Source organism: Bombina bombina, chromosome 5 (assembly GCF_027579735.1).
Source record: "Bombina bombina isolate aBomBom1 chromosome 5, aBomBom1.pri, whole genome shotgun sequence".
Taxonomy (NCBI): Eukaryota; Metazoa; Chordata; class Amphibia; order Anura; family Bombinatoridae; genus Bombina; species Bombina bombina.
The window spans coordinates 970,087,111-970,100,228 of NC_069503.1; the positions used below are offsets into that span (position 1 = coordinate 970,087,111).

General features: G+C 39.7%; 1 protein-coding gene across 1 annotated transcript in view; it reads right to left on the reverse strand.

The window, feature by feature from the left end:
* The window catches only part of MMP16 (matrix metallopeptidase 16), a 539,583-nt gene that overhangs the window by 37,933 nt on the left and 488,532 nt on the right, over window positions 1-13,118 (reverse strand). The window contains exon 7 of the mRNA XM_053715178.1: window positions 9,234-9,372. Within this exon, the coding sequence (XP_053571153.1) occupies window positions 9,234-9,372 (139 nt within the window). The remainder of the gene's footprint in view (window positions 1-9,233; window positions 9,373-13,118) is intronic.

Sequence of the window (13,118 nt, forward strand, 5' to 3'; positions counted from 1 at the left end):
TATTGTTATAGATGTGGTTACCTAACTTATTCCTTAATGTTGTTTACATGCATGTTGAGTTTGCCTCTAGGAAGGTAGTGTGGGAATAATACCACCCTTTCTCGAAATCGGGCATCCGGTTGCGGGGGGTGCTCTCCAAGAAGGGGGCAAGTTTGTTATTAGTTGTAATATGTTAGAACACAAAGGTTTGCCTTTCAATGTCATCCGAATGTTTATTAACTGTTTTACTGTAATTTTACTGTTCCAGGATATGCATAATGTTATAAATGGAATGCCGATGCCTAATACTTCTTTTTCTATCCGAGACATCCTGACAGGAGGTCAGGAAATACACACACACCTAGTTTTCATCTCAAACACTCATCCCCCGGCAAACACCTACACCACATCATCCCTGCTCCCTGTATATATAGCACAATTACATCACATATGTCTGACGACTGGCTTAGTACCATTACCAAGTTACACAATACACTACGAACCACTGCAAGAAAATAGCTCTAAGCCACATATCCTAAATAACCCTTAAATTTAAGAATAGCTGTCCTCCAGTTCTTGCCAGGACACATCCTCATTAGTGTACTTATTTCTCATAGTGCACTTCAGCTAGGAGATTCTTTATCTCTTATTAGCAATCCTATTTCTTTAAAAACCTTTCACTGTTAAGCAGTCTGGACCAACAATCTGTAGTCTTTTTTCAACAGTCTTAGATCACTTGGCCTAAGGGCTGCTCACCTCTCTACCTTTTCTTACATATCACTCGTTTCACCCTACACCCATCTAACCTTATACCCTACTTTCCTGTAAATTTCCCCCCCCCCCTTCCCCCCCTTTCCCCCCCCCCCATTCTACAATGCAAACCCCACGCTCTCATAGACAGGATCACACCTTGACTTTAGTGACCATAAACACACATGGCCTAAATAGCCCAGGAAAGCGCTCAATAGCAATGCGAGAATTCTCTAAACTCCGTAGTTCAATGGTCTTCTTGCAGGAGACCCATTTTCAGAGGGGAAGGGAGCCCAAATGGTCATCTCAGAAATACCCAGTTACCTTTTTTGCGTCAGGCCCCCTAAAAAAGAATGGAGTGGGAATCTTGATGCATAACTCAATAGATTTCCAAACATTATCCACACATAAAGACCCAGAAGGCAGATACCTACTTTTGGTGGGTCTTCTGTTTGGCAGACCTATCTCTCTCCTAAATGTGTACGCTCCTAATGTACAGCAACACCGCTTCTTCAAAAAACTATCAGGACTGCTCCTGGACCAAGCAAAGGGCGCAGTGTTCCTGGGCGGTGATTTTAATGTCCCATTACAGCCAACATTGGACACATCTAACTCAGGATCTAGTGTCCCTAAATTAACATTGAAATCGATTAAAACCACACTGTCTAATTTAAATCTCCATGATGTGTGGAGAACATTCCATCCGACAGGGAGAGATTATACTCACCTTTCCAATGTCTTCCAAAAATATTCTCGCATTGACTATTGGTTTACAGATTCACTTAGTCTCTCTATAGTGCACTCATGCCACATAGGAAAGATCACATGGACAGACCATGCACCGGTAGTATGTGATATTGTATGGCCAGAAGCCCCCTTGACTGACTATATCTGGCGCTTGGATGATCACTTACTCTCAGACCCGACTGTGGTAACCTCACTTGATACTACCTTAACAGAGTATTTCACATTCAACAATCATACAGACACCTCTCACACCACAAATTGGGAGGCGCACAAGTGCGTCATAAGAGGCGAATTTTTAAAGCTAAAAGCTAAAAAACTGAAAGAGAGACGAATTAGGTACGACCAACTCCACTCAACAATTTCTCAGTTAGAGACAATACACAAAGTAAACCCACGAGACACAGACATCTCTTGCAGGCTACAGCAGGCCAAACACGATCTCAGGGATCTATTAACAGCTGAATCCCAGCAACAAGCCCTACATCTGAAACAGCTGTATTTTGACCAAGGGAACAAGCCGGGCAAGCTTTTGGCCAGGTCAATAAAGCGTAAAAGACTCAAAACCTTTATTCATACACTCACAGATGGGAGAGGAACGGCGGTACAAGATAGCAAGGGGATAGCAAACACATTAAGAGATTTTTACAATAGTCTTTACAATCTGAATTCCCCAACACTAACACCTAATGCACAGGTTGATACAGACACAAAGGACTCACTAACTACCGACTACTTACAAAACTTGCCATTACCCAGACTGACAGCAGAGGACTCTGGGTCTCTAGACACACCCATTACCCCAGAGGAAATATGTGCAGCAATAAAAAATCTACCAACAGGGAAAAGCCCGGGACCTGATGGTCTGTCACCCAAATACTATAAAACATTCAGGGATACCCTTGTCCCCCACCTACAGGCACTGTTCAACAATTTAGTTGAAACTAAAACTCTCCCTACCTCCATGCTCGAGGCCCATATAACAGTCTTGCCGAAGCCCGGCAAGAAGCCAGATAGACCAGGGAATTTTAGGCCCATATCCCTCTTGAATACTGACATCAAGATTTTGGCAAAAGTGCTAGCAACAAGACTTAATAAGTTCCTTCCCGATCTAATATCCACTGACCAAGCAGGCTTTGTCCCTGGACGCGAAGCCAGGGACAACACCCTAAGAGTCCTTCAGTTAATCAGCTACGCCAAACAACAATCAATCCTGCTGACTCTGTTCTCGTCGGACGCCAAAAAGGTGTTCGACAGAGTAGATTGGCGTTTCCTCAAAAAAGTATTGCTCAAAATGAATTTCGGCACCCCCTTCCTTAATATGGTATTTTCTTTATATTCCAACCCCAGCGCTAGAATAAAGGCCAATGGCACGCTGTCAGATCCATTTGTTATAACGAATGGCACACGACAAGGGTGTCCGCTTTCCCCCCTCCTGTTTGTGCTATCAATCGAGGCCTTAGCGGTCTCGATAAGGCTCAACCACAACATTACGGGCATTGTGGTGGGGGACAGGGAGCATAAAATGATCATGTATGCCGATGACATACTATTCACTATCTCCAACACCGAATCTACCCTTCCACACATATTGGCGGAACTACACAGGTATGGCCAGATCTCTAATTTCCACCTTAATGTAACAAAATCGGAACTCCTAAATATTTCTGCCACACCGCAAACCATCACCCTAATGGAAGAAACCCTTCACATACAAATAGCCAAAAAATACATGAAGTACCTAGGCATCAATTTAGCAAGTAAAGTATTGTACAATTATCAAAAGCTTAAAAGTGAGATTGCGAATGATCTTCAACTTTGGAGCAACAAACCCATCTCCTGGTTGGGTAGGATGGGCATAATAAAAATGAACATCCTGCCACGGATCCTATATATTTTTCAAGCCCTACCTGTTCCGCTGCCCCCTACCTACCTTAACCAATTACAAAAAATTATTGACAACTATATCTGGCAGGGAAAAAAGAGCAGGATAAATAGGCAAACACTATACATGCCAAAGCATCGAGGAGGCATGGGTCTCCCCAATCTCAAGTTATATCGCAGGGCGATATTACTACAACACATAGTAGACTGGAGTCATAATAACACACAGAAGGCGTGGGTGCAAATAGACAATCAGATCTTTTCTAAAGGAAATATGGCCACTATGGCATGGATAGCGCCGCGTTATAGACCTCAGATCTTGAAATTTTACCCCGTCACAAGGGAGACATTTAAAGAATGGGACAAAGCCATCTCTGTACCTGGACATCTCTCCACACCATATTCCCCACTTCTGCCCCTGAGGGAACATCCTGGGATCCCATTGGCACATCAAAGACTAGCACATAGACAACCATATAAGCTAAGAGAGGGGGTCTTACATTTTGCACTAGAGGGGGGGGACATAGTCTCTTTGGAAGCACTTCAACAATGGGATGAGATTCTGTTCTCGTCTTGGTTTGAGTATTCCCAAATTAAACACTTCATAATTACTCACAGACACAAGAGCAAGCTAAATAGGGAACTCATGCCTTACGAACTTCTGTGTGTCCAACAAAACCCACCAAGACACACCATTTCCCTCATATACAAGCTGTTGCTTGTGAACGATGACCAGGCACTACCTACATACACACAAGCATGGGACAGAGAGACCAACACAGACACTCAGCCTGCCGACTGGAGCCGGGCATTTCAGATCGCTGCCAGAGCATCTTCTTCTGCTACTATACAGGAAATGCATTTTAAATTCTTGAGCAGATGGTACCTAACCCCGGCCAGACTACATAAAACTAATTTACAGATTACCGATAAGTGCTGGAGAGGCTGTGGCCTGAGTGGCACAATGTTCCACATATGGTGGACGTGCCCGGTGATAGTACCATACTGGGAGGCAGTGTTCTCCGCGGTCTCAGATATAATAGAAACCAACTTACCACCTCATATACACTCCCTAATGTTTCTGGGCATCCCCAAAATTCAAAACATGGCCACAAGGGCACTGCTTCTGATAATGATTAATGGGGCAAAAAAGCTCATCCCAAAAAACTGGAAATTAGCGGCTCCTCCGACGCTGAATGCTTGGCGAACACAGGTAACAGACCTAATCATGCTGGAGCGTTTTCACTTCATGAAAAAGAACAAACTAGATTTACACATCTTACTGACCGAGACCTGGGAGAAATCCAACCCGCCTGCTCGACTGACTGTGCTTTCTCCGACTGAAAACACATAAACAGACTGAGTATAATATGCAACATTTAACACACATAACTGCATAGGTGCGGCCCTGTTCTGCACTCCACCCAGCCCTTTTCCCTTTCCCCCCCCCTTTTTTTTTTTTTTTTTTTCCCCCCTCCTTCCCCCGCCCCTATCCATTCCTCTTATTTCTTACTGCTCTTCATCTTCTTTCCTCTCTTATATTCTATCCCTTCAAAAATCAAACACTGTACCCACAAGACATGTTATGTAAAATTCTTTTATATTTTGAACATGATTGCCCCTACACACACCCACTATATCACAGCTCACACCGGGCTTAGTCAATTATGCTTGGTCCATCTTGGGCACTTCCATTGGTTTGATACTTCATATTTGTAAAAGAAACGTGTCAAATTTTCTTACCAATTATGTCTGTGAGACAGTGTATTTACTTTTCTTCCTTTTGAAGTTTTATTATTTGCATTTTTATTTTGTTGTATCATTGAAATCTTCAATAAAAATCATTTTTTTTAAAAAAAGAACATATTCTGCTATGTGCAAAATATTGGAATGTAACATTCTTACAGTAAATACACAGTATAACACTTTATTAAATATAAATATTACATATATATGATTTTTCATGTTTTCATCTACTTGACTGCAAACACATATGTCTAAATATATATAAATGTATATATCTCTATGTTAAAGACCTTTGAAGTCCTTTTCTTTTCTAAAACCTGAGACCTCATATTTCTGAGCCCTTATACCTTTTTTTAAAGGGACACTGAACCCAAATTTTTTCTTTCGTGATTCAGATAGAGCATTACATTTTAAGCAACTTTCTAATTTACTCCTATTATCACATTTTCTTCATTCTCTTGGTATATTTATTTGAAATGCAAGAATGTAAGTTTAGATGCCGGCCCATTTTTGGTGAACAACCTGGGTTGTCCTTGCTAATTGGTGGATAAATTCATCCACCAATAAAAATGTGCTGTCCAGAGCTCTGAACCAAAAAAAAGCTTATATGCCTTATTTTTCAAATAAAGATAGCAAGAGAACAAAGAAAATGTATAATAGGAGTAAATTAGAAAGTTGCTTAAAACTGCATGCTCTATCTGAATCACAAAAGAAAAAAATTGGGTTCAGCGTCCCTTTAAACAATTTAACAGACATTGCTATTTTGAGTGTAACTGTACTTTTAAATGCAATTTTCATGTGCGTTGAACAACTTTTAAGTCAAGTATAACAGTTAAACAGAGTTTTTAGGTCACCCTATCCCGACGTGCATCAAATGCAATTGTGCTCAACTCGTGCTTACTTTCAACTTATAACACCGTGCTACTTGTGACCGACACAAAGAGCTGCGGGACACTAGTGATCTGGCCCTATATGTTTTCACTAGTTTGTGTGCTTGCCTACATACGCTAATAAATATTTTCACCTAGATTTAGAGTTCTGCGTATTGAACTCGCATTCTATTGGCTGTTTCGATACGATTGGCTGATTGGATCAGCCAATCGGATTGAACTTCAATCTGATTGGCTGATTGCATCAGCCAATCAGATTTTTTCTACCTTAATTCTATCAGCCAATCGGAATTGAAGGGACGCCATCTTGGATGAAGTCCCTTAAAGGAACCTTCATTCGTCGTTAGTCCGTCAGTTGAATAGGATGGCTGAGCGTCGGCTCCTTTGAAGATGGCTCCGCTCCGGATGGATGAGGATTGAAGACGCCGCCTGGATGAACACTTCTACCAGATGGAGGACCTCTTCTTGCCCCGCTTGGATGAAGACTTCTACCGGACGAAGGACTTCCTCTGCACACCTTGGATGAGGAATTTGGCTCAGCTGAGTGAAGACGACTCAAGGTAGGATGATCTTCAGGGGGTTAGCGATAGGTTTATTTAAGGGGGGTTTGGGTGGATTAAAGTAGGGGTATGTGGGTGGTGGGTTGTAATGTTGGGGGTATTGTATTTTTATTTTCAGGTAAAAGAGCTGATTACTTTGGGGCAATCCCCGCAAAAAGCCCTTTTAAGGGCTGGTAAAAGAGCTGATTACTTTTGTATTTTAGAATAGGGTATGGACTTTTTTATTTTGGGGGGCTTTTTTATTTTATTAGGGGGCTTAGATTAGGTGTAATTAGTTTAAACTGCTTGTAATTCTTTTTTATTTTTTGTAATTTAGTGTTTTTTTTTTATTATAGAATAGTTTATTTTATTGTATTTTATTTTAGGTAATTGTAGGTAATTTATTTAATTAATTTAATGATAGTGTAGTGTTAGGTTTAATTGTAACTTAGGTTAGGATTTATTTTACAGGTAATTTTATATTTATTTTAACTAGGTAGCTATTAAATAGTTATTAACTATTTAATAGCTATTGTACCTAGTTAAAATAAATACAAATTTGCCTGTAAAATAAATATAAATCCTAAAATAGCTACAATGTAATTATTATTAATATTGTAGCTATATTAAGGTTTATTTTATAGGTAAGTATTTAGTTTTAAATATGATTAATTTAGTTATTAATAGGAATATTATTTTGTTTCATTTAAATTATATTTAACTTAGGGGGGTGTTAGGGTTAGGGTTAGACTTAGGTTTAAGGGTTAATAAATTTATTATAGTAGCGGCAACATTGCGGGCGGGAGATTAGGGGTTAATAATTGTAGGTAGGTGGCGGCGATGTTAAGGAGGGCAGATTAGGGGTTAATACTATTTATTATAGTGTTTGCGAGGCGGGAGTGCAGCGGTTTAGGGGTTAATACATTTATTATAGTGACGGCGAGGTCCGGTCGGCAGATTAGGGGTTAATAATATAATACAGGTGTCAGCGATAGCGGGAGCGGCAGATTAGGGGTTAATAAGTGTAAGGTTAGGGGTGTTTAGACTCGGGGTTCATGTTAGGGTGTTAGGTGTAGACTTAGAGGGTGTTTCCCCATAGGAAACAATGGGGCTGCGTTAGGAGCTGAACGCTGCTTTTTTGCAGGGTTTTTTTCAGCTCAAAATGCCCCATTGTTTCCTATGGGGATATCATGCACGAGCACATTTTCCCAGCTTACCGCTACCGTAAGCAACGCTGGTATTGAGGGTTGAAGTGGAGCTAAATTAGGCTCAACACACCCTTTTTTGAGCCTAACGCAGCCCCTCAGACAACTCTAAATACCAGCGTTGTTGGAAGGGTGCGTTGGGAAAAAAGCAGCGTTAGCTATGCGGGTTTTTACCGACAAAATTCTAAATCTAGCGGTTTGTATGTTAAATATGAACCCAGAAACATGTTTCTCCAGAAGTGAAAGTGCCAAAACAAAAATAATGTTCTAGTATATAGTTTTATAAAATTATTATATTGCTATATTTTATTAACCAATTATTTATTTTTTAGCTTGACCGTACAATGAATGTAATTTTACATTTAGTAACAACAGTGGCGTCACTAGGGGGGGGCGGGCCGCACCCGGGTGACACCCTCCAGGGGGTGACACCAAAAAAAAAAAAAAATTTTTTTTTTTTTTTTTTAAATTTTATTGAAATTCAAAGAAATACAATGTTGAGGTGCATAGATTTTTTTTTATCAGAGGGGCTGGCATTTGTGAACATTGGTGGGACTGGGGAAGTTGTAGACACACAATTTTTTTGCCCCTTGAGCCAGTGCTGCAATTTCAACAAATAGTTTTCCCGGCTGCTTTTGCTTGTTTGTACTTTGCTTCTCCCCTGCCCAATTTCGCTATGAATGTTGTGGGCATGCCGTGGGGCTTGCAAAGTTGCGCTGCTAGCCTAAGCCTGCCTGCCTATCTGTGCTCACTGCTCAGTGACATGTGGAGCAGTGGAGTCACTCACTGCTGTGCTGTCTCTTTAAACGGGAACTGGCAAATCATGAGGGGATGCCTGGCACCTGACCGCATGACTGTTTGACACTGTCTTTAAAGTGAAGGAGCCACGTATGATGCCCACCAGACCATTACGGTTACGGTACACTAAGTGCACACTGAACAGGTAGGAGGGTGGGCGGGGGTCTGGGGGTGGGCAGAGTGCAGAGGTGATTTGCCATAAGAAGCGGTAGGCACGCGGCCCGGGGCTGTGCACTGACAGGCTTGGAACAGAGTCAGAGAGCAGAATTTTCATAGTTTGCGCCTAAAACTTTTCTTTAGGGATTTATTTTTAGAGTGCTCTGTTTATCTTTCATTTGATGCTCTGCTGAGCCAGGGAGCAACTCTAGACATCAGGTTTATAATTAATGCAGTGCAGTTTACATATTTTGTACGTGTGTGTCTGAGTTTTTGTGTGTGTGTGTGTGTGTCTCAGTGTTTTTGTGTGTGTGTTTTTGTGTGTGTGTCTGAGTGTGTTTCTGAGTGTTTGTGTGTGCATCTGAGTATGTTTTTAAGTGTGTCTGAGTGTTTGTATGTGTGTTTGCCTGTGTTTTTGTGTGTGTCTGCTTTCTGGGGGGGGGGGGTGACACCATAACTCACCGCACCGGGTGACACCAACCCTAGTGACGCCACTGAGTAACAATATGGGATAAAACATGCCAAATGATTGGGCTTCTTACCTTTAAAGAAGACAAAATTTCCTTCACTATTTTCATAAACTGCATCAATACCAGGGGGCAACCCTCTCCAGAAGTAGGTTATCTGCATAGGGTAACCATCCATAACTTTGTTGTTTCTCACACGCCAAAACCATTGATCCTGTAGAAACAAAAAACATAATTTAAGAAACAAAACACAACTTACTAATTAATTATATTGCATAAAATATCCAATAGATCACAAATGGCTCATTTAAATCATTATTTTAAAGCATCTTCTGTAGTGGAAATATATAATTAACAGAAAAAAACCCATTGACTGGTGTACTGGCCATGCAATATTTGTCCAGAGCTGAACATGACCGCTGATCCAGTCAGGGGTGGCATATGTGCATAGTTGCCAATCACCAGTTATGAACTGCTCAGGACCAGTAGTGAGTTACCTCTTTGTGTGCATTTAATTATTGTTCACTTATGGCCCTTTAATCTATCTGTTCACAACTAGTTCTTTTAAACTATATTACAGCATATTTGATACATACAGTATATATATATATATATATATATATATATACACACAGTATATATATATATATATATATATATATATATATATATATATATATATATATATATATATATATATATATATATATATATATATATATATATATAACCTATTAATAACCCATAACCATAAACCAGCTAAAATATGATATGTAGTTCTAAAAAAACTAAATATATTCTTACCTGATAAATTCATTTCTTTCATGGTCTTGAGAGTCCACAAGCCATTGCTCCTGGGATTCAACCCATGTCCACTAGGAGGAGGCAAAGATTCCTAAAGCTCTAAGAGCATGTAATCCATCTCACTTTTCTGGGATTCTGGTATGATGTATAGCCAAAAAAGGAGAAGTAGATAGGTAGGAAAGGACAAAGTAGGGAAAATGAGGTGCAAACTAAAATTGCCCCCAGAAAGAATAAAAAATGGGTGGGTCTCATGGACTCTCACCACCATGAAAAAAAATAATTTATCAGGTAAGCATTAGTTTTTTTTTTCTTTCATAATGTGGCTAGAGTCCATGAGTCATTACTCCAGTAAACTAATACCCAAGCTGTGGAGTCCACGAGTAATTGGACGGGACAAAAATGTTTTAAGGCAGGCACCTAATTACCAGACATTCCTGCCAAACACACCAAAGTGGTAGAATTTAGGGAAAGTGTCTTCCTGCCTTAAAAATGTATTCAATATAAGACTCATTCTTGAAAATCCAAGAAGAAGCAACTGATCTAGAAAAATAAGCTTTTTGGAAAAAACTCTCTCACTTTCAAAAAACCCATTGACTGGTGTACTGGCCATGCAATATTTGTCCAGAGCTGAACATGACCGCTGATCCAGTCAGGGGTGGCATATGTGAATAGTTGCCAATCACCAGTTGTGAACTGCTCAGGACCAGTAGTGAGTTACCCCTTTGTGTGCATTTAATTATTGTTCACTTATGGCCCTTTAACCTATCTGTTCACAACTAGTTCTTTTAAACTATATTACAGCATATTCGAACCTATTAATAACCCATAACCATAAACCAGCTAAAATATGATATGTAGTTCTAAAAAAACTAAATATATTCTTACCTGATAAATGTATTTATTTCATGGTCTTGAGAGTCCACAAGCCATTGCTCCTGGGATTCAACCCATGTCCACTAGGAGGAGGCAAAGATTCCTAAAGCTCTAAGAGCACGTAATCTCTCTCACTTTTCTGGGATTCTGGTATGATGTATAGCCAAAAAAGGAGAAGTAGATAGGCAGGAAAGGACAAAGTAGGGAAAATGAGGTGCAAACTAAAATTGCCACCATAAAAAATAAACAATGGGTGGGTCTCATGGACTCTCACCACCATGAAAAAATAATAATTTATCAGGTAAGCATTAGTTTTTTTTTTTCTTTCATAATGTGGGTAGAGTCCATGAGTCATTACTCCAGTAAGCTAATACCCAAGCTGTGGAGTCCACGAGTAATTGGACGGGACAAAAATGTTTTAAGGCAGGCACCTAATTACCAGACACTGCTTCCTGAAGGACATTCCTACCAAACACACCAAAGTGGTAGAATTTAGGGGAAGTGTCTTCCTGCCTTAAAAATGTATTCAATATAAGACTCATTCTTGAAAATCCAAGAAGAAGCAACTGATCTAGAAAAATAAGATTTTTGGAAAAAACTCTCTCACTTTCAAGAAAACCTTGGTTATCATGAGATTTAGGCAAAAAGCTAAAGAAACAGATGGACCAAGGGACAAACAAATTAAAGGATTATCTAAAAAAACTCTGTAATGTAAAAGTAGAATTCTTATGCTCTTACAACATCTAAATTAAGTAAGAGGCCATCAAATTAATTCTTTGGATTAGGATAAGGAGATGGACAATAATCTTCCGATTGATGTTATCTGAAAAACTACTTTAGGTAAAAAAGAATCATATTGAGTCCTTAAAATTGTATTATCTTGATGTAAATAAGACAAGAAAATTCAAAAGAAAGAGCAACATTTTCAGAAAGTCTTCTGGCAGAAGATATTGCTAAAAGCAAAAAAAAAAACTTTCAAGACAGAAGCTAAATGTACAAAACATGCAAGTTCTAAAAGAGAAGGATGTAAAGCTTTTAAAATTTTAGAAAACAGGAGAAATTGGTTTAGACACTGGATATATCCTGACTAAGGCCATGATATTCAAAACATTGAAAGACCAACAAGAAACTGCTTGTCTAAGTTTGCTAGGCTCGCAGTCCATCGGTCTGTCAATATATTCTAAAAAAGTGGCCTGAACCTCGTTGCGCTGACGAGTGCCAATGTGTCTCCATCCGGAAATAATCATGATTGCAACTTCAGCAGCAGTCCACCAACTTAGCCACTAAGCTGAGATTTAGGTGGTGGAGGTTGTCTTTAAAGTGTGTTTACACAAAATAGACTATGGGGCATATGTATCAAGCTCCGAATGGAGCTTGATGCCCCGTGTTTCTGGCGAGCCTGCAGACTCGCCAGAAACAGCAGTTATGAAGCAGCGGTCACAAAGACCGCTGCTCCATATCCTGTCCGCCTGCTCTGAGCAGGGGGACAGACATCGCCACAATACAACCCGATCAAGTACAATCGGGTTGATTGACACCCCCTGCTGGCCGCGAGTCTGCAGGGGGTGGCGTTGCACCAGCAGCTCAGGTCCGCCAGACCATGATAACTAGAGGCCTATGCATTCACTAAAATAAAAAAAAAAATTCTGTTTATTAACACTTCAAATTATGCATATGTATATTCAATTTCGGTGTACATTCATCAGCTTTGTCACACTGGGAAATATTGCCAATGAAAAGCAGGCATGACTGATATGGCTAAAAAGAGGCATAGCTAAGATGGAGGACAGTGTTTTGAATGTTAAAAACCCATGGCAATGTTTTCCCATTAAAATACAAGTTACTCCCATGGAACGCTCAGTAAACTTTCAACTTTGTTAATATAAAAGAAAACAACAACAAAAAAAACTTCCTATTAAAACTATAGGAGCTGGGGATTTCATAATATTGCTTTCACGGATTTTACAGTGCGATTGCAATATTATAAGCAAATCACAATTATGCAAATGTGTTCTATATTAATATTAATATATAACTATATATATATATATATATATATATATATATATATATATATATATATATATATATATATATAAAACACGGAAGGGAACTGCACTCCAAGACCGGACCAGGTACACATCTAGTGACTCAGCAACATCCCAGCCCTGGGTGCTAAATAGCACTCCAAAAAGCTGTGATGTCACCAGAGCCACAGGCAGTTAACCCCAGTCCGGAATGGGTGCAAGAAACAAGGGGGATTACAAACAAAAAGTATTACAA